This window comes from Heloderma suspectum, chromosome 5 (genome assembly GCF_057233095.1).
Source record: "Heloderma suspectum isolate Gila_16-S chromosome 5, 16-S_ref, whole genome shotgun sequence".
Taxonomy (NCBI): Eukaryota; Metazoa; Chordata; class Lepidosauria; order Squamata; family Helodermatidae; genus Heloderma; species Heloderma suspectum.
Genome location: NC_139462.1, coordinates 69,806,751 through 69,830,105, shown reverse-complemented (window position 1 = coordinate 69,830,105; position 23,355 = coordinate 69,806,751). Strand labels below are relative to the sequence as shown.

Here is a 23,355-nt window from a genome sequence, read left to right as displayed (position 1 = left end):
TGACACAAACTACTGACAAGGAGGTGGAGGCTGGGGTGTCTGTGAAGGTGCTTGCCTCTGGGCCATCCGCAGGAAAAGCTGAGAACAGAATTTGCTAGCTGTTCTATATGATTAACCATGGTTTTACATGCAAGCAGCTAGCACAGGCTTCCAAAGAAACAAACCTGATGAGAAACGGGCTCAACTTGTACTTGCATTGCTCTGAAAACTCTTTTTAAACAGCATGAAATCAGTTCAGAGGAAAATGACTAGCAAAGTGACAAGTATAATGGAAATGAAGCCAAGTCACATAGAATAATTCAACAACTGAAGTTCAGCCTTGTATATAAACAGCAATCAAAATGAACTTTTGTTGCAGTGCTGGGTCACAGCCTGATTAATTTTTATAAGCCTGCATATAGGCTTGCCTTGTCTCTCAGAGCCAAACTACACATTATGTCAATTGCGTAGCGTGTCACTGAGGTTTTTCTCAGTTTTTACTCTCGTATAAGCCTATGCAGCCCCGATTTGCATCGGGACCACAGCACTCTGGTAGGAAAGGGTTCTACCTTCACCCCACCTGTTTTTTCCATGAAATCCCACCCCCACCCCGTTTAAAAAAAGAAAGAGGTCTCCACTGGAGTCAATGACATTCCTTCTTCTTCTTCTTTTTTTTTTTTACTGCCCCCCCATGTGGGGGGGGAATGTGGGGGAAGGTTTAACTCTCCCCTCCTGGAGCACCATGGTCCTGGTATGAATTGATGTCATGCACACTTACACAAGAGTAAAAGTAAGAGATGCCTAACATGTTCTTTGGATATCAAAGGCAACTAACTCTATGCCTGGAGGAAAAGGAACTAGAAAAAGAAGGTGCTCAGGTACATAATGGATTAGTCCCTTACCCACTGGGATTTTTTTGTTTTTAAATTGGCAATTGTTCTGTTCTAAAGATTTAAACCAATAATTTTTAACAAAAAGTGATTTCAAACAGTGGTGGTGCTGTAGTTAAAAATAATTTCTATAGCTTGGACGAAGACAAACAAACAAAAATCATACCTGAATCCTCGTCTCATCACCCTTGCGGACTGCTGTGGAGTCAAATAAGACCTGTCTGCCCCGCCTCTCACAATCCTGATACACTATCAAGCGAATTTCGTGTAGGTCAAACCCCGAACAAGACCAGCTGTGAATTGTAAGCACAAGAGGAATGGCGAAGAGTTATGTAGTTTTATCAGTTCTGACAGCAGTCCTTTAATTAGTTCAGCTTTTATTGGAAAGGTGCAATTCAGCCTTCCACCAAGCTGGTGCTGCAACTGCCAACATTCCCAGCCAGAAAAAAATCATCAGGATCCTTCCCAGAGGGCAGTTGGTGGAACATGGCCCTCAGAGGGGGAGAGTCCAGGTGGAACAGGAGCAGGTATCTGGCGTTATCCTCGTCTCCCTCCCTCCCTCTCCTGGAACACCTCCCACAGGGCAGTTGATGGTAGATGGCCCTGGGGGTGGGGTGGCTGGATCAGGCTTTGAGATCAAGGATTAGATAGGCCTTTGGTCTGATCCAGCAAGACTCTTCACTTGTGTATATGTTCCTTTCAGTCCAATGAAGAGTTCTGTGTAAGTATAGGAGTAAACAAAATTCTAAAGGGCCACTTCCCTAATCAGGAGAACAACACATACTCATCTATATACATGTGTATTTGCATTGTCATGTGGAGTACCCACACTGATTCAATTTTTTTAAAAAATGAGTTCAGTGGCACTTACTCACATATAAATATGAATAGGATTACAGCCTTAGAAAGGAAGGGGGTGGGGGGAACAGATGAAAGCAGGAATGGTGTCATGGCTTTCTAAGAATGGCTTTCCATGCGGTGCTGTCTTTAACACTGGGCAGCACCAGTTTGGCTTTGAAAAATACATCTGGGGTCATCTGGGTGAGTAATGGTAAGCAAACTTATTGAAGGGGGACTGATTTGTATGGGAAATTAAATGGGCTTGCTTTCTGAGAAATGAGTGTCCTGCTGCAGCAGAAAAAAGAGGGGTAAAAACAATGGTTTGGTGCTCAGCAATCACCTCTCCTTGTACTATATTTCTTGGTCGACTTACTTGTCTTTTAACCTCCCCAATTTGCCTTTTGAGAAATAGATGTTTTGTTGCAGTATGTTGGGATTAGGCAAATTTTGTGACTGAGTACATCCCTTTGATCAGCCATTTTGTGGTGGCGCCTAAAGCATTCTCTCAATGTTCCAAATGTGTCTATGGGCCCAAAATGGTGGGGGACCCATGCTATAGGTATATACAAATGTGAAGTAGCCCAAAGATAGACCAATAACACCTGAGCCCTATGCCACCTGCATCATGAATAGGGATAGTGGGGACGTTAAACACGAAGGTATGCATAGGGGCTTGTAAATGTGTTCAGATGACTGCGCCTACAAAGCTCAATGATCGGGAACCCTGATAATACAGGGCTGTGTAAGCGTGTTAAACTGATGCAGGTTTCTAAAAGATGCATTTTCTAAAAGCAGTTAAAAAGTTTACTTTCTTGACAGCCAAGACCAGGCAGAGGATACATTGTTATGCATTTTTTGGTAGAACTCTGGGTTTCGTTTTGGGTTCAAACGTAGGCACTGAAATGAGTACTTTTCCCTGTCCCTGTCAGTTGTTGCATTTAGCATGGCCACGTACACATTGCCAAAGAAGAGGACAAGAGATGGTACTGATTTGCATAGAAATTGCATACGCTAATTTGCATGTGCAGATGCAAATGTAGAAATAATTGCTGTAATTTAAACAGAAATACAATACATCTCATCATAGAGGAGAAGACTGTGACCAGGTGAGTCTGTCAATCTGTCGTCCAGGTTCTAACTGATGCTGGGCAACTTAAGAGCCTCAGTTCTCCCTTCTTAAAGTCCCTTCTTTGCCCTTCAAACAGAGAATGCCTTCAAACAGAGGACCATCCTCTGACAGCTGTTCAAATAGAGGGCTGTCTTCTGTAAAGTAGGACACCTGGCCACCAAAGTTGCATTTCACCTCAAAAAGAAAAGGATTCTTTCCTAAGTCACCAGGCAGTCACTCTGCTATTTAGAGTGCGTTTATGTAATAATACCGTGGCAATGCCATCCTGTACTATTGAAAATTGACTTTAGAGTACATGAAGGAAATGGAAAAGGCTGCTCCAGAGAGTTCTTCTAAACTAGAGCAATGTATTTTCTAAGGTAAACTCAGACCTCCTCTGAGTATCGGTGTTTCAATGTGCTTCAGCCCTGGCGCAGCTGATGGTACACATACTATTAGATAGTTTTAGTTTATCCTGTTGTATAACAGGCTTTTGGCCAAGACCACATTGGTTCTCTACCAAAAGTGCTTGAAAGTATAGGAAATTTTTAGATGGGCTTTTATTTTTGATGAGAGGAAAATAGAGACATCTCCTTAACTGGAAGAAAAAGCATAGCCGTATTTATAAGCTTTTGCTTTATATGGACTGATGATCTGCTAATACCGGTTGATGTAGATATGGGCAGCACGTACCGCAACATACACACTCTTCGATATGAATGGCCTAGAAGCCTCTCAGATGGATCAGCATTTTGGTTTAGCCAACAGATTACAAGATAAGACAGAAATCCAAGCCTGTTCTTTTCAATATGGGTCAATAAATGGCTCAGTATGCATAAGACATTGGTTCTGCACCAATGAGGACTTACCAAACACTGTCTTTCAATGACCAAATATCTACTTATTAGAAAGAGGTTTGCAGATCTCTATATGCAGATCCTGAACACATTTCTAATGTAAAACCTCCCTCCAGTTATTTTGGGTTTCTGCACAATACCCTAGGAGTGTACTGCCATATGCTTTGCACCATAGGAAAGTGGAAGCCTGCCCTTTCCCCCCAGGTTGCTTGACCGCCTGGCTGAATTAACAGAGTGGAATGTTCATTTGCAAAGGTTTACGAACACACTGCTAGCCCTTCCTTAATGAATCACATTTGTAGCTTAGAGTGCTGTACCTGGGGAAACCCATTTCAGTCTCACCCCATTTCTGTCTCCTAGTCACCCTGTACAGTAGGTAGGCTGAGAGAGAGCATCCAGCGAGCATCATGACTAATCATCTGGATTTCCTGCATCCAAATTGAACACCTGAGCCACTGCTTCACAGTTCTTACTTGTTATACCTGCACTTTCAAAACATTATTTGCATTGTTGTGTCAATGTGAAAGTCCTAGTTCGGCTTGCTTGGACAAGAGCTCCAGCAGCCCAACAATAATTACCCTGATATTTTGCCATAGGCTCTCAGAAAACACACATCTATTCTAAAACGGTAGCTACCTATGCGATTTTTTACTCCACCTTTCCTCAAAACTCACAAGGTAACCACAATGCTTCCTGGGGCTGCTTTGATGCAGGGGAAGAAACAGTTGTGTGGAGTGTTGGCGGAATTTCTTTGCCTGCAAAGATACAGTGCAAGCTCCAGATTTTGGCGAGCCGTTGAGTAAGACGCCTTGAGTGGGCCCCCTCCCTGATGCCGTCATGGCTGTCTGCCTATTCGCTTGCCCTCTTTGGGCACAGCTGCCCAGAGGGAGAGCACAAGTCGGGTGGATGATACTGCTCTTCACTTGCTTACAGGGAACAGGCGAGTAGGCAGTGACAGCAATAAGGAGCAGCAGCAGGGCCAAGAGGCACCAGGAGTTGGCCGGTGTGGGCCTCAGCAGGTACACAACCATGCCTTCTCCCCTGATGCTGGCCCTACAGAAATAGTTTATGCTGCTTTCATACCATTTGAAAGCACTGTTGCCTTAAATTTTTTTCCAAGCCTTTCACCTACAAGCGTCACCACTACATTATGTGGTTTTTACAACATCTGCCATTAATGTCACACTCTTGGATAACAGAGCACCAGAGGCAGCGTGCATTCGGGCAATTTTAAAAAAAAATGGGCAAAGGAAAGCTAGTCACTATTGAGGAAGCTTCTCTTAATGACAAGCAGTGTCCAGTTTTATATGCCTAATGAAACATGATATATAGAGATAATCACAAGCGGCACCCATAGCTCATTCTAATGTTCAAAACCTATTCTCCTTTGACTTAAGCAGATTTATATCCAGCTTGATTTTTAAAAGATTTCATAAAATCTCAAACAATGCAGCCATCAAGCACTAATCCAATCAGTCTTGATATCTTATTCAGTTACTTTCCCTCTCTTTACAAGAGACACCACAAGAATTTACGTTCGACTGATAGATCAGTTAAATTCTCCAGTATCATAACCAAATCTTCTAGCAGCAACAACAACAGTACACTCAACGATTTGTTAAATGTCTTTGGGAAAAGATTGCTAGCATCTGCTTTAACATACCTACTTAGTTCTAACCTCTTTCATAACAGAGCATTCTTGATTACCCATCTAGCATACATTTGGCATAACAAGGTAGTTAAGATATACTTTAGTTTAACCAACAAATTCTTTTTTTCATGAATACTACAAGACACTGAATAAATATCCTACTCTCAAGTGACTGATAGATTAGCCAGTTAAAAAAAGGCCAATTTGTCCAACCCTCTATGTAAGAGCTGCAGAACTCTAATTACATTCAGAAAAAAAGTGACAAGACTCTTTAAATAGTGGGTTGTATCCAATGTTAGTCCTGCTTAGAGTAGACCCAATGAAATGAAAGGTACTTACGTTAGACTAACACTGGATACAATCCATAAATAGGATGCCACTATTTCATGCCTGTTTCCTCCGTTCAGCAACCATTCTTCTTATGTTAGTACTGAACTGACAGCAGGACGAACACTTAAGGTCAATGAAGTATGGCTTTAGATGCAAGCACAACATTTCAGATAGGTACTCTCCTATCACAGCAAAGGTAATTTTAGATTCCAATTAATCTGCACGCAAGTCAATAATTTAACACTGAACAATACATTTAGATGTCAAGGGCAATTGTCTGGACACTTTTGGGGGAAAAGATTCAGTGCCAATATGACTGCCGACTCATTTTAGGATTATCTCTACATTTCTACTGTTCCACAAGTTAGAACATAATCTCCCTCCCTCCCACCCAAAGCAGATTTTGAATTAAGCTTTCATACCTGTTTGATAGTTCTCCAGCAACTCTCTTTGAATGTTTGGAGCTCTTTTCTGCCACAAATGGTTTCTTAGCTTTGTCTAACTTTGGCTTTGAAAAGCTATTCACCGGTGTGGTAGAGGAATCGTGGATTTCCCTCACTTTCTTTGTCTGGTGCCCTGTGCTGTTTGAAGACTTTGGTGTGCCTCCACACATTTTAAGTTCACAGGTGTTGTCTCACTCACACACACTCAAGGCTTCTTCAAAATAACCAGTGTGCATTTAAAGAGATAGGCACATAAATACTGAGCTGTGATGAATGAAACTATTGGCTGTAAACCTTCTGACTAGGAGGAACAGCAACCAAGAACTGGAGAGCATCCAGATAGTTTTCTTCTTAGGAATTTGTAGGCCTTGCGGCCATGATTGCAAATATTCTCTATCTAAAGAGAATTTATTACATCTATTACAATACCATGTAATTCAATTTTTAAAAAATAACATAACTTGCTTGTTCCAGTATTTCAGCCAACTCACTGTCAGATGCAACAGCTAGTAAGAACTGTGACTATCTTGCTTCCTGGTATGCTTCTGTAGCTAGCAATTATTTGATCACAAGACCTAAGCAGATGGCCTTGGATAGGGAGGCTGCTGCTTTCTCATTGACTCCTAAGATACAAACTTGTTTTAAAACTGGCTGCAACACCCTCTTAATGGTCTCATGTGAGCAAGTGTCATCTGACAGCTCTTAGCAACCTTGTGTCTCAGCACCATCATTTCCAATGCAAATAGGAACCTGTCACCAATGCCACAGGTTATCAGTAGGGAATGATTAACACAACAGAATGGACCCCACCACACACACACTTACAATTTTTGTGCTGTAATGTTCTTAATATTGAAAACAAGAGATTATGATTGGCATACAATGTAAAGACCCAGTAGAATTTTAAAATTCTGGTAAGATGGAGAGAAAAAGACACTGATTTTTACTCTTAAGAGTATTTCAAGTAACCTGTGCAATAAAAACTGAAGTAGAGAAATTCTTGCTTTTGCCTCCTCTGGCACACACACACGGACAGAATGTAAATGGCAAACACATGCGTGCATGCGCACACTCACGGTTGTTCTGCAATTTACATGGGACATGCCAATAGATTTGTTCTGATAGGCTTTAGAATCAGATCCTGTGCATATAAAATGGCCTTCTAACCTTAGATCCATTTGTTTTCAACATTTACTACATTTCAGCCTTCTTCCAGGCAGATCAGGTATATAAAGGTCATACCCCCACTCCCTGGTCATTTTATCCTCAGAACAAATCTATGAGGTAGGATAAGACAAAGGTTGGTGACTGCCCAAGGTCACCCAGTGAGCTGAGTGGAAGATTATGATTCAGATGTCACGTTGGATGTGTCATACCAGCATTTCCGCCTTCCCTGCCCCAGAAAGCCCCCCAGAACTCCCATTTTCGCTGCTCAGAGCTCCTCTTCTGAGCGCGGAGATGTTCCAAGCTGCCTGTGAGGCAGCGCAAGACGGGGGGAAGGTCGGTTCTCAGGGAACTGACCTTGGAGCGTGGGCTCTGAGGTCGGTTCCCAGAAACCGATCTATCCTATGGCTGTCTATCCACCGACTAGCGGCCATAGGATTGCTCCCTAAGTCTCCTAGCATGAGGAACTCCTGCAGCACACTGGCTCCCAACACAATTCTGTTCAATTATTACATCCCTCCCTGCAATGCTTCTCACTCCAAGACTGTACAGCAGGGATTGGCAGTTTGTGGCCCTCCAGATGTTTTGGCCTACAACTCCCATGATTCCTCACCGTTAACTATGCTGGCCGGCCAGATGCCAGTTGTATGCCAAAACATCTGGAGGGCCACAGATTCCCCACTCTGGCTGTAGAGTAAGTCAGGGGTAGGAATCTCTCAGTCCTGGAAGATCAAAATGTTCTCAGTAGGGTCACTGAAGTCTCACACACTCACAGAAACTGTTTTGTCTTATTATGCAGAAAAAGTACTATATAAAATGTTGGTTTAATTGGATGCTTTTCTACTGAATTTCTTCTTCTCGTAAAAGCAAACTAAAAATAGTTACACAGAAAGGTGTACAAGATTTTTTTACACCTTTTAAATAAACTAAGCAGGAGAAGCAAAATATTGAAAAACGCTCCCTGCCACTCACCCACCATGTTGTACACAGGCCACTTAAAATAGCAGCAGTTCTGTAGCTGAATGCAAGTCATAAGAACATAAGAACATAAGAAGAGCCATGCTGGATGAGACTAAGGGACCATCTAGTCCAGCATTCTGTTCACACAGTGGCCAACCAGCTGTAGACCAGGAAACCACAATCAGGGCAGGAGCACAACAGCACCCTCCCACACATGTTCCCCAGCAGCTAGTGTACATAGGCTCACTGCTTCTGGTACTGGAGGTAGCACAAAGCCATCAAGACTACAGCCACTGCCAGCCTTTTCCTCCAGGAATTTGTCCAACCCCCTTTTAAAGCCATCCAAATTGGTGGCTACATCACTACATCCTGTGGTAGTGAATTCCATAGTTTAACTATGCACTATGTGAAGAAATACCTCCTTCTATCTGTCCTAAATCTCCCACTAATCAGCTTCATAGGATGACCCCAGGTTCTAGTATTCTGAGGGAGAAAAACTTCTCCCTATTCACAGTCTCCACACCATGCATAATTTTGTACACCTCTATCATGTCTCCCCTTACCCTCCCTTTTTCCAAGCTAAACAATCCCAGCTGTTGTAACCTTCTCTCATAGCGGAGATGCTTCAGCCCCTTGATAATTTTATTTCCCTTTTTTGCACTTTTCCCAACTTTACAATATCTTTTTTTAGGTGTGGTGACCAGAACTGTACACAGTATTCCAAGTATGGTCACACCACAGATTTGTATAGGGGCAGTGTGATGTTGGCAGTTTTATTCTCAATTCCTTTTCTAATTATGCCTAATATGGAGTTTGCCTTTTTTTACAGCAGCCACATACTAGGTTGACATCTTCACTGACCTGTCCACCACAACCCCAAGATAGCTTTCCTGGTTGGTCACAACTAGCTCAGATCCCATCAGGCTATACTGGAAGTTGGGATTTTTTGCCCCAACGTGCATCACTTTACACTTGCTTACACTGAACCACATTTGCTATTTAGATGCCCATTCTCCCAGTTTGGAGAGATCCTTTTGGAGCTCTTCACAATTCCTTTTTGTTTTAACCACCGTAAATAATTTGGTGTCAACTGCAAACTTGGCCAGTTCACTGCTCATTAAATTAACATTATTCCACTATATTTGTATGCTTTAAAGAGATAGTCATCTTGAGGCAAATTTCATACTGAACAGACAGCAACCAGGCCACCATACCTTTGTGTAACCCACCTGTTTGTTGAACAGTGATACAGTGTTAGCAGTTTCTCACAATGCCTGTTTTGAAAGTCATAAGTAACGTGAACATGTTACTTGTGAACGTGCATTCTGACTTTTGTTTTGTTTCATGGAGCTGAGTTTTAAAGGTACAGGTGGTAGAAGAATATTGCTAATACATTAATGCATGGGTGGGGAACCTGTGGCCCTCCAGATGTGGGTAGGCTGCAACTACCACCAGCACTAGTCAGCAAAGCCAATGGTGAGGGGTGAAGGGAGCTGCAGACCAACAGCATCTGGAAACCACATGCTCCCCATCCCTGCATTAACTAAAAGCAAATGTAAAGGGTAGAAAATGCATAGCTATTAGAAAAAAAAATAGGAAAAAATGCTATTTTAGTTTGGAAGTATTTAGAGACTAGAGTCTGTAGCAGATAAAACTAGTCCACTATATGGGAAAAAATGGTCTGGTAAAGGGAAGAGAAATGCAATTTTTTAGAAAGCAATCCTATGATCCCTGGCGAGCATCCCACCCCTCCAAGATGGCAGACAGCACTCTGACCTCAGAAGGAAGAGTTGGAGATCTGGCCCTCCTCCCCAGCCCCTTCGAGCTGGCAGAGAAAGAACCCCACTGGTTGCCCTCCGAGGTTGGAAAAGTGACCTTGGAGGAGGAGGAAAGCAGATGGTCCAGTGGGAGGGGAGTGGAGGAGACTGGAGAGGCCAGGCCAGGATTTATCCTCAGTTTCTCCCAGCCTCCTTCTCTCCCCCTCCAAAGCACCCTCGCTAGATGGGCTAAAAAGCCCGTCTAGAGAAATAGCGAAATCTGCAGGGAAGATGGGGAGGCGAAGATTGCCCTCGCTGCTTCTCCTGCCCTGCACTGGATGACAAGACGCCTCCAAGTTTGGGGGCTTCCAATCACTGAAGGCACAATTGATAGGATTGTGCCCTTTGTACATTTTATATCCTGACTTTCTTCCACCATGGAACTCAAGGCAGTGTACATGGAGTTTTCAAGTGGGCTCCAATCCAGGCACTAGATATGTGAAGGCCTTGAAACATACCCTGCCCCCCTCCAAACCTCTCCCCCCTCTAGAGCAGGGGGAGATAGTTCCCCCACAAGCCCTGAGGACTCCACCCCCCTCTAGCAATGAGTACTTCAGCGGCTCCTGCACTGCTGGAGGGATTAATTGCTTCCTTACGGAAAGCTAAGCCCCAATAGCTGTCTATAAAAGTCTTCTGGAATGTAGTGAAGTAGATGTTCAGAAGGTCAGAGATTAATGGAATAAGGAACTGGAATGCTCTATAGTTTAATCAATGGAAAGTTGCCTTAGCTTCCAAATGTACTCTGTAGATTTAAAACTGAGATGGATTCAACAAAAATTGATGTTTCGTCTATACTGGGCACCACAGAGGCTTGCTAAGAAGCTGGCTAGCTCTGCCAAATGCTGGCGATGCAATGAGGACAATGCCTCAATGAGGCTTATGGGCACATCCTTGAGGGGCTTCGTTGTGGTTGGAAGTCACTGCTTGTATGCGTTTTGTTCTTGAAGTATCTGTGATAATAGCGGATGTTCATGCGCTTTTAAATTACATCCCTGTGATGTGTCGGGATTAACAGACGGACAGCAAAAGTGGATGCTGAGAGCCCTTACAGTTCAAAGAATTTTATACTTCAAGGTCAAACACCCACTGCTCTTGCTACATTTGAACATATCTCCTACAGCAGTCAATCTCATATGGATGTTATTTAGAGATATGGATTGCTTACATTAACATATTTGAAATGGAAATGTTAACCCATTTTCTACCTCTCCTTGTGTTTCCTTTTTTCCTATAGAAAATGATTACTGTATATTGATGTGTTCCATGATATGAATCCCACTTTTTTTGCTTTTTCGTTTGTTTATTGTTGTGTTACAATTATGTTGCAAATGAAAAGGCTGCATATATTTAAAAAACACATGGGTGGGGAACATATGACCCTCCAGATGTAGGTGGGCTGAAACTCCCATCAGTCCTAGCCAGCATGGCCAATGGTGAAGGATGAAGGGAGTTACAGACAGCTGAGGACTTCTCCGTGAAAAACAGAGAGCTTGGGAGACACTAAAAAGAACAAACCCTCCTATGATATGGAATGAATGAAATGCTTCTGAATGAAAGGTTTTACTCACTCAAAATGTGTACTATGAAGATTTTTACGCAAAACAAATTTACAGTATTAGAGAATGAGAATTCCTGTGTGTGTCATAGACATGCACTCAAATCCAAGATGCATTTTTGTACGAAGAGAGTATTGCTGTCTCCTTATAAGGAGGATACAGGCCTATTGTTGCTTGTGAATGGCTGCTTGCCTTCTTCAGGTGGCTTACTTATCTAGTTTGGAGATAGTAGAAGTAAGCATCCCTGCATCACTTCTTTTGACCTGGCCCCTCTTTTATGGTCTGCCTTGACACAGACACCCCTGGTAGCATAGGATGCAGCAGCTTGCAGCTCTATCTCCAGTATTGAATATATTTGCATTAATTTCATACAAGCAAAATTGCATTTACACTTTTGAGGCTGCAATCCTGTGTGCACTTACTCAGGAGTAAGCTTCACTAAACAGTGGGTCTTACTTTTGAGTAAACATGCAGAGGATTTCATATATATGCCAAATAGTACAATTTCATATGTCAACTTATTTATTAAGTGATACACTGTATGTCTCTACAATTGGATTAGGTTTGATAAGAAAGTAATACATATATTTCAATTTTCTCCAACATTTCTGCTTTGTTAACCCACCAACCACGCCCCCCAGACTTTTTCCCATGACTTTAAAATTTCCAGAAATTTTACATCTCTAATCTACACCTAGACCTGCTGAACATCCGTATGATGGCTGAATCATGTATCCTCAGATCATGCCCTGGTTATTGTTATACATACATTCAAAATTAAAAGTAGTTGAGGAAATCCAGTTATATCTGCTTCCTGTTACTGTAGCTTTTCCAGAAATGGCAAGGCTGATCCTTGTTACTGATACAGGCAAATCACCTTCAAAAGAAATACATATCCTAAATTCTCCAAGTTCCTCACGGGTTTTTTGGGGGGTGGGGAGGGACACCTAAGCCTTATCTATGTGAGATCATTTGTAGATCATGGTATGTTATAAGCTCTCTGAGGATAGTGATCCTCCTAGGAAGAAATTGAATTAAGAAAATCCTGAAGAATTCAAAGGAAAACACTTTCAACATTACAAAGCAAACTGCCAGATCAATATTGTGCTGAACTGTTAAAAATATCAAAGTAGCTCAGCCCTTGGAAATATCTGGTGCTTTGAATCCCAGGGATTGGAAAATCTAGTTTTGCAAGGTAAGTGTCAGGGTGGAAATTGAGCCAATAGAACCCCAAAGCAGTTCTGATTCTGAGGAGGATCAGCAATCCATGGGAGAGGAGCCAGCTCATCCCTCACAGGCACAGCAGCTGGCAGAGATTCCTCCTGCAGGCATTCCTGAGATAGTGATCCTAGCAGTGAGAAAGTGCGGGAGGGGGGCTTGCTAGACACTCGACGCAGACGCAGGGAGCAACGAGCAATGGAGGGCACGGAAAGGGGGTGTAGCACCCGTTTGGCGCGCAAGCAACGGCCGCCTCCCATGGACCCAAGGGAAAGAGGGACGATCTCTCCCTAGCCTATAAGTTCAGGGTCTTCAAGTGACTCTCCTTCAAATGGGGATCAACTGCCTACTCGGAGCATAGGCTACTCTTAGGTTCCTTGCTTAGTCGCTGGTGATTAGCATCTGAAAGAGTCATTAAGTTATAAAAGGATTAAAGCCTTGAAAAGAATCCTTTTGTCTGTGTCTTGAGTTGGCCATTGCAGTCTACTGAAAGAGGCCGCTAGGGCGCTCCTGACAGCAAGATCCAACAGAATCATTCACTGATAAATTATGCCAATGGAAAAGAGAACAAGTCTCTGTGTTCTCTTTTTCCACTGGGTTATTTCTGATTTTCTCCAGTTCTGTCTAACATTGATAAAATATGACAGCCAAGAAGAGTCACAGCGTTTCACAGTTGCTGAGATGAGCTTCATTAATTCCAAACTTGGTTTACTTCTGAAGAAAGTTTGATGTATGGCTGCCATTGACTAGCTAGCTCAACTTCAGGAAGCAGTTAACTTTTTGTTCTCTCCTTCACAGAGTTGCCAACATTTTTTCCTTCATAGGATTTCTGTGCCTTCGGACAGCTGTGCAACAAGAACTCAGCAGATGAAGTTTTACTGTTTACAATTCTTTCCTCACCAGCACCTCATGTAGCACATATAAGCTGAAACACTCCACAATACTCCATGCATCTGATGAAGCCCACAAAAGCTTATGCCAGAGTACATCTGTTAGTCTTTAAGGTATCACAAGACCAACACTGCTATCCCTCTGAAAACAGCTGAAAAGTATAACCTTTCCTAACATGGAGATGTAGCAATGGAAAAACAGCAACCAACAACCGTCATCTGCTGAGCTATCACACACAGATTCAAAGGCATAGGAGACCTTTCAGAAATGCGTTGGTAACTCTACAAGTCAATAGAAAGAAATTGATTGTATGTGCACGCAAACTTTATCGGAGTCTTTTGTTTGAAAGGGCACAACTTCAACAGTAGAAGTTCCAAGTCTATTTTTTTTTTAAATTGCTTGGAGGTCTTGAGACACTTCTTATTTATTTTACAAAATCTCTGCCTTCCTTGATGCAGTAGTATGGTGCGCACCTACAACAAGGCGTAATGTTTGACTTTCAGCATCTACACGTTTATTCGGACACAAAACTGTCTTGATAGAGCAGATGTCGTTGGCAGAGACAGAGGGTTGGGTTCTGTTGAGAGCAACAGCATTTTACATTCACCCTTCCTCTTCTCAGAAGATGCCTCATTTCACATGGTACTTGTCCCAGATGGATCGGGCCAACTTCTAGGAACACAGCGCTCAGCAGAGATGCCGCCAGGACATATCTAACTGAAAGCTCTTTGCCAAACACTGACATCTGGCTAGGCTTACTGTGTCTGTTTTTACCTTACCACCCAACATGCTCCCAAGCTCTCAGTACCTCTACCATGTACTTTAAGCAACAATGACAACATGCCCTTAAAAAAAAAAAAAAACCCTTTCTGCGACAGCACAGAGGCCAGTTAAAAGAAACACCTAGCATCTATAGCTGTGGATTGCCCTTTATTACTGGTTGACCTCAGTACCTAATCACTCTGGTACAGCTTGGAGACATCAGCTCAGTCTTCCGGACCACACCTGGGATTGGCATCCTGATACATGGGCCTGGTAACCCTTTCCAGCTTATACTTCCTAGTTTGTGGAGTTCTCATATTCATGTTCACAGAGAATCACTAGGGAAGCATTCTGCTTCTCACACACACCCTAACTGGAATTACAGCCGCTTCTGTTACCTATTCCATTAACAGTTTGCATAAACTGGCCAGTGGTGCTGTCTGAGAAACATTTCAGTGCACAGGTCAAAGTAGACAAAAGCAAACCTCTGTACACTATTACAGGAAACAGTGCCAGCATTCAGACAATGCCTCAGGGGGTTCAAAAGTGGATGCAGCTACTCTTACTGCATCAAATGCTGTAAGCCGCCACCACCTACTAAACAAAAAACAGAATTGGAGAATTTACATTAGGAGGTTATGAATCCTGGCTACACTAACATGCTAGGAGTGAAAACAGATATGGGAGACCCTAGGGAGGGAGGTTTAGTCACGAACCAGCCCTTTAATTTCTTTTGAATCTGTGTTATTCCAAGTATTGGCATTTGAAGATTGAGCAAAAGAAATTAGTTCAGATCAAAAGAATAGTAAAAGTTATACTATATGAATTGCATATAGTGGATCTTTCCTTTGGGCTCCACCCTTGAGTCCAGAAGTTAACATGCGCACAAGCGTGTGTGCATGCGCATTTGCTTGGTGTGGCAGTTTTACCTCTTTCTGTATAACTTGCACAAGTAAGTATTTGTGCAAGGAGAAAGAGGGTGCGGGGCATAAATGCCCACCCTCATTTTACACACAGACTTGTAATAATAAAAAAAAGAACACTATGGAGTGATGTTTACATACCCAGCTGGCTATGAATGCTCGGAAATCCTGCCTCAGCAGATGAGTCATGATAACTACAGCCCAGAAATGGCTTCAGTCCCATTGTTTTCTAGAGTCATTGATCAAGGTATATGGGAGCTGCTAAATATGCTGATATCAAGTTACTGTATTCATTTTAGAGGAGGACAGATAATGTTGGCTTATTGATCAGAATGGAAGAGCTCTTTTAAAAAATAACATATGCATGGGCTTGAATAATTAATATTTTCTCACAGTGAAAGCAGAGTACGGGAATTCTTAATATAACTGGACATTGCAATATTAATCAGTTGATCTTCAAGTGGTCTAATATTAATTGTAATGTTCAACTTAAAAGGCTAACATTATTCCTTCTGGGAACAATTTCAAGGTGTGCAGCAGGAGAGAGCTTCAGCTATAGGTATAGATATGAAATAAAATAAATAAACAAATAAGGAGTGGGAAACCCTTTTTAGCCTGAGGATCACACTGGCCACAGCCCAAAGCGGGCAGGCTCATCCCCACTGTCGGCACTCAGCCACCTCGGTATCTGTCCAGGCACACACTCCCCCCAAGCAAGCCATAGGATAGTGTGGATTCCCAGCTCTGAGACAGCTGGAGACAGCGCTCTGATCTTGGAGCTGGGAATCAGAGCTCTGACCTCTTCCCCCATGCAGCCACTGTAAATAAGCCTTTAGAAAGCCTTCACAGGTGCAAACTGAGATTTTTATTATTATTTTTAAGCCTAATTGCAGTGTGTGATTTTTCTGAGTGGGTGGTGGGGTTGCTGCACTCGGGGAGTGTTTGCCCTTCCCTGTGCTTCAGCTAGGCTTTTTCCAATGCAGGGGCAAAGGAGAGGCTGCGGCTAGGTTAGGGCCAGAGGTTCCTCTCCCCTAGCATACAACCAAGACATTACAATTGCCTTAATCCTCTCCTGTAGCAGAAGTGGCAACAGATTCCAGAGCCAGGCCGTATTTAAAAAGGTTGGTCCCAAAAAGTCATCAGTGGAAGAAGACTGTGGCTAGCATTGTTCTGCAAACACTTGCGCCACAGTTTACATAAGAATTCGTGGAATGCTATAATACATAGCTTCCACAGCAGACCTCCTGTTTCTGCCTACGAAAGAGGTGGTGCGACCTCTTGCCAAAGATGACTCAATTTAGTTTCACTCTTTTTGCACAATGTTTGAGTGTGAAATGTAAAAAAAAAAAAAAGAAGAAGATGACACTTTTGGAGAATAAGCTATGTACCAACTGCAGAAAGGCACCTTTGGATCCAACCTATAATAAGCAAAGGTCAAACAGTAGGTTTCTTGACAAACCGGAGTAATTTCAGGTTCCTGTGCAATTTGGTTTTTCAAAAGGGGTTTCTTGATTATGGAGACATAAGATTGCACTCCTGCTTCGTTTCTATTGAAACAGCTTTGTGTCCAAATAAATGTGAAGTAGATGCTAAAAGTAAAATGTTATGCCTTGTTGTTGTACGTGCACACCATACTGCTGCATCAAGGAAGGCAGAGATTTTGTAAAATAAATATAAAGTGTCTCAAGACCTCCAAGCAATTTTTAAAAAAATAGACTTGAAAAACCAAATAACGAGCCACCAGTTCAACCACATGAGGAAGCGTTTATATGGGGCTGTACAGGGCAACAGACAATTTATCTCAAAACAGGTATCCAAGACTCCTTAACCCATTTGGGGACATAATACTACAATAATGAAACTGAAATTGTAAATACACTTACTAGGGAGTAAGCCCCACTGAATGCAATGGAAGAAGCTTCTAACTAAACATGCATAGGCTTGCTCTGTAAAACGTAGAAGGTACGCCCAAATGACGAGGGAGAGCTGTTGAGACCAAGGTCACAGTCCCCCAAATAAAGTAAAAATATTCCCCTACAAGTTGGCTGAAGAGGGGAGCTTTGACGAAAGCACTAGCAAGATCCACACTACATCTTCAATGTGGTCGTACCTAGTCGACAAGATGGCAATTGTGTGATACTGCGTCTATGTCACTAGCCATAGATCTGGACTCTTTCAGTGCAAACATATTACAACATAATGCAATGGTATGGATCTGGCAAGAATACTCCTGCACAAGCGACATGAGCTTCATATCAGTTATGAAGGGTGCACATTATGTTTAAAAAAACAGTTTTCCTGTTAAATACGCAGAAGCACTGAGTGAGTTGGAAGTATATGGTTCTGTATATTTGAGACATGTGTGTCTTTCCATCATAAATTACGTGGAAGGGAACAATAATCCCTAGTCATTACATTTCCAACAACTTCAGGTATGCTAGACTGCATAACACAAAACTGTGTGTAACCTACTCACATAGTAAATTTCTTCTTAGATGTTATATTTGAAGGATTATTGACTGCAAAAGATGGGGGGGGTTGTAAAGGCCTCTGGACTGAGAGCAAATAAAGTAAATGGCAAGCCTTTTTAAGTTTTAGCCATCAAACTGGTATATTGAGAACTAGAGATGTAAAATTTCCTGAAATTTTGAAGCATGGAAAAAAACAGGTTCTTTCCGCGGGGTTTCGGGGGGGAAATGGAAATTTTGGAGAAAATTGAAAAATATGCAATACTTATTTTTTTGTGTTGTTTACAGATCTAAAGTCACTTTGTTGCTTTAGGACAGACTTCTCCAACCTGGCGCCCGCCAAATGTTTTGAACTTCAGCTTCCATTAGCACTAAGTAGCATGGCCAGTGGTCAGGAACACTGGAAGTTGTAGTCCAAAACATATGGAGGGCACCAGGCTGCTTCAGGAACATAAACTATATTCTGCATAACTTGATTTGCTCATAAAATTATCATTAAAATTTAAAACTTTTAACAAGTAAACTCAGTAAATTTGTAATTGTCCAAATAAACTATACTTTTAAATTATACCACACGTGATAATTGTATAAGCGAAGCAAATTATACGTAGTATATATATATTTAGGTTCCTATTTTATGTCTGGCCAAAGGAAATTTCAGCAAGTAGTCCCTGGAATATCTGAATCATCCTAGAAGACAGTAGAAACAGGAAGAACTGGAGGCAGAGTGGCGTAAAGCATTTGTTCCTGTTTGTAAGGAAGATCAAGGAAATTCCTAAAACTGTTCCCATTTGTGGGGTGGAGTTTAGGGAAATCTGGTCTGAAGGAAAAGCTACTGAGGTTTTATTTAGCCGAGAAAAACTCTCTCACCTATTAGGAATGGTAAGCACCCATATTTAATTTAAGAACCTTTAAGCAATCTCAACCTATTATTTGAAGAATAACATTTTATTCTTATTTATTAACATAATTTACAAACATCTTAATTTTTGTTCTTTTTCCAAAGTTGTCTATAGCAGTGGTGTCAATCCTATGCCATAGAAACCAGGCTACTGAGTTTCGTTTAGATAAGAGAGGGTTTATTCTAATGCCAGCAGTTAATGGTTTTATAGCTAAGACAGAATTCCCTAGCGGTGATATCTAATTGGGAACTTTATTAAGAACTGTGGCAGTGACCTCCATAGACCCAAGCCTCAAATTTACAAAAAGAAACTTCGGTGGGATAACCCACATGCTTGATAGTGGTGGGATAACCTACAGTGTTTCTTTCATGTGTAGCTTTTAGATTAGAACTACATGGAGTGACCATTACAACATCTAAGCAGTACAAGCCCAGAAACACAGGACTATATAGAACAAAATCCAAATTGTCAAGAATGTATTTTCTTCCATATTATGATATGGTGACTCTACTCACATGTCGGGAAACTGAGCATGACTTGGAGCATCCCTAAAGGTCTATCATTAAAAGATACACTAGATCAATAATTTTAATAAGGAATGGAAGAAATAACTATTTTTAGATTATTACAGGGAGAATTTAAAAAGCATTTCTTCCCATGGGTTCATTATTCCCAGAAATTTTACATCTCTGGTCTTTCTACAAAAAAATTATTACATGGTTTTTAGAAATCATTTGGGGGGAGTAAAAGCTGAGTAGCAATATATAAATACCGTATCTTAAATATTTTATTCATTGTTCTACTAGAAAATATTTCATAATCCAAAGCTGTTAATTGGGGGGGGGGGGAGGACAGAAATGGCCCTAGGAAAAAAAATGTTCCCCCCTCCCCTGGATTTTCCCAGTTTTTTTCTGGGCCTTCACATCTCTATTGAGAACCCTTAATTCTAGAAAGCTGTCTTGAAACGGATAACACAAATTGAACACTAAGCCTCTGATAATATGACTCTCCTTGGCCAGAGATAGCCTTGCAGCCATTATTCTGGCCTTGACAACCACCCATTTGGATTATTGCAATGCCTCAGGTGGTGGGAGAGCTTGTGCCAGCACTGAAAACTGTTGACATGCTAATACATTTTAGCAGCCTAAAGAACCGTGCATGATATGCTGACAAGCACTCATCTCCAACTTTGAAACTATCACGATTGCCTAATATTGTATTTGCAGTTGGGATCCATTCATTGTTATTAATGAACTTATGAAATGGAAAATTGTCCATGGAAAAATAAAGCTCTGGAAAATGTTGAATTTTGACAAAATTTCCATGGAAAAATGTCTGCCCTACATCACTGTCACCTAGAGAATTCCAGCTATTGGGCAGACTAAGAGCATAAGAAATAAACATATTTCTAGAAAAACCTATCATCTACTGACTATCCCACTCTTACTGTATCCTTCAGACAGCTCATATTGTCATGCTGCTTGACTTTTCTACCTCTGAAAGCCTAGCTTTAAAATGTGCTGGCTTCTTATTCTGTGTCAACCAGCAAGCATAGAAAAATAGCAAAGGTGCCATTACTTGTAAAGTCCTCAAAGGACAGCATTTGGCAAACAGACAGTAACAAAAGGGTTCTCCTCACTCCACCAAATCACTTGCCAGCACATAAATAGTAATTACACGGGCCACAGATTTCAGGTCCAGGAATGAGTGATGAGGTCAAACGAAATCTTGTGGGATAGATACAGTCAAAACAAAACACTACACGTAGTGCCGAAGTTACCACACCTTTTTCATCATACTCTACTCACACACCACCTAATTCAAAGGTTAAACCAAGAAAAGATACCAAGAATTGTTGCAGAGTTATATAGCCAAGTTCTAGCAATTAGTTACATGTACCCAAGGGTGCTTCGGACTTGTATTTCCCTAAACAGCAGCCTCCTTTCCTACCCTACCACCACTCTGCATGGAAAACCATGTTTTAAACTTGGAAGGCCTTATTTCTGACTTAACGAAGCCATGTGTGATCAGGTATCAGTACCTGCTCTTCAAGAAAAGTAAAAGAATTCCCACTGGTGCACTAAAGTGCTTGGGAACACCTAAACTAGCTTATTATTATAGTTTATTAATTCAGGACCTTACAGTACTAAGCCTGCTTATAAAGGAAGGGGTCATCTTCATTCCCTCATACGTTCAACACACATTTGACGGAGTCATGGAGCCACAAAGTCTAGCTCCATCCCATGCTGCTGCACGTGCCATGCCTCTTTCCCACCCCAAATTCGTCAAGTGTGGTTTGCACATAGTCCTCCCTTACGCAGAGGGGAGATCTTGACTGACAAAGGACCCCCCCTTGCACAGAGGCGCTCTATGCACATACAGCATTTATGTGCAAAAGGTCTCTTCACATGCTCACCCGACAAATCCTTGTCTGTCAATAGTACTAAAGGGCCTCAGCCACAGGAAAAAAAAGTAATCTAGAAAATGCACCCTCTTTTGAGAAATTATCAAACCTAGTGTACCCAATTCATTAAATGTTGAAAGGCAACTCAAAAGTAAGCAAAAACAACATTGTCTCCTTTGATCTCTTTCATTCACCTTCTGTCCGGGCAGAATTAACTCTTCCATAGCAAGTTTTAATCAAGACAACGGGAAAAATCTAAGCACTATTTTGTATACCGTTTTTCAGAGTTTGGTTCATAGCAATCACCAAGTTGTCTGCTGCAGAAGATCTCGGCGCTTCCTACTGAATTTAGCCTCCTTTGGATTTGGAATAAAAATGATTAAATTTGGATTAAAAATGAAAAGGGAGGAAACCTGCTGTGTACAGAGTACTTTACAAGAACACATTAAGATGTGCCACCAAAGGAAAGGGAAAAAGAAGAGAGCTATGATCTGGGGAGGACGTGAAGGAGATACAAGAACACTGGCAGCAATGGAAAGTGACAAGGAGCTGCACAGGGCCTCCTTTGGATTACAAAAACCTGCTCCTCTCCTCCCTAAACCAAACAAACAGATCTGTGAGTATGGAGGACTATAAGCTTGCTTTTTTTAATCTTTAAACGAAAGCTGAGATTCCAAGAAACCCAAGTTCTGAGGCTATTTCCATATTTTGTACTATTTGCCTCAATGCACTCAATATTACCAGCGGAGGCCACGTGTTACTCTTTTCAGCAAACTGTTTTCTTCTACTTTTGAAAAACCTTTCCAAGCGGGACCAGGGGACCACAAGAATTCTGTGAGCATCAGGAAACCATACCAGCATCTCCCTCATCCATACCTATATGCTATAGCAGCCTTTCCCAGCCTGGCGCCCTCCAAATGTTTTGGACTACAATTGTAATCAGTCCCAGCCAGGAAGCCAGTGGTCAGGGATTATGGGAGTTGTAGTCCAAAGCATCTAGAGGGAACCAGCTTGGGGAAGGCTGTGCTATAGTAATTGTATTTGCATTCCAGCCTTCCTCCAATGAACTGTGGGCAGCGTACATTGGGTGGGTTATCCAAGTTTTTCCTCAGAAACCCTGCAAGGTAACGATTGTCTGAAGGCTACATGCCATCCATTGTCCTACACTGGGTCTAGAGGTACAGAAATCCTTCCTCTCCTCACCAGATGGATGTCCACAATTTGAACCTGAGACCTCTTGCACCATTAAAATCATACCTCTCTAGAGCAACGAGACAGGCTTAACACACCATTTGGCAATAACTACCACAATACACTCAGCAAGCACAAGACAGCAAAGAGTGTTTCCATAAGGGCTGCCCAGACACACACTCCTCAAGAGAAGGGGGAGAGTGAGATTGCACCCATCAGCCCCACCTCTCTCTCTCTCTCTCTCTCTCTCTCACACACACACACACACACACACACACCAGGAACAGTCCCTCCACTATAGGCCATACATTCAATAAGGCTAAGAATGGGCCCTACAAGAGTACCGAGTACCGACATACATGCATGGAGCTCCACATGAGGGAGGGGGGAGTCCTCCTGGGCCAACCACCTCAACAGTAGCACTGAAGGTACAGGTAAGGGGCCACTGTGTACCCTCCTATAGTGAGAGAAATCGTGAGCCAGAAAAACAGCAAGAAACGTAGGAGGAAATGCAGCCTGAAAGTCTCCCAGATTCTGCAAAAGTGTGTTTCTATGGTTACCAGCAGCAGCAGCTCTCTGTCTTTGAATAAAGTTCTGGGATTGAAAAACCTTCAGCTTAAGAGTAGCATCTAGGCATTTATAAATTGACTGAAGCACTTAAAGCATGACGGACATTAAGGCTCCCACCTTTCCTTCCATACATACCACATAAGCAATACAGACGTACATATTCACATAGGATACTTGTGTACAACTTCGCCTCTGTGTGCACACACTGCCCCTTAGTCTTTCAGCTTGGAGGCAAAACTGAAACAAAAGACACAATGGGGCAGCGGCCACCTAGATGTTGAAAAAGCAAGGATTTGGTGCACATCTTAACACTGTTAATGCATGATGTTCATATTCATCATATAATCAAGGCTCTTTGTCCTATCAGTATGAACTGTGATGTAGAGAATCTACCCAGTGTGGGATAGGATATGGCACATTTTGGGGGGGGG

General features: G+C 42.1%; 1 protein-coding gene across 3 annotated transcripts in view; it reads right to left on the bottom strand.

Moving 5' to 3' along the window:
• FNIP2 (folliculin interacting protein 2) overlaps positions 1-23,355 on the bottom strand; it is a 68,491-nt gene that overhangs the window by 32,828 nt on the left and 12,308 nt on the right. For 2 of the 3 annotated variants that reach the window (XM_084856358.1, XM_084856357.1), the window contains exon 2: positions 1,036-1,162. In XM_084856358.1, coding sequence (XP_084712484.1) covers positions 1,036-1,162 — 127 coding nt within the window. Of the gene's footprint in view, positions 1-1,035; positions 1,163-6,077; positions 6,359-23,355 lie in introns of those variants that run through there. The other variant, XM_084856356.1, reaches the window with a different exon arrangement.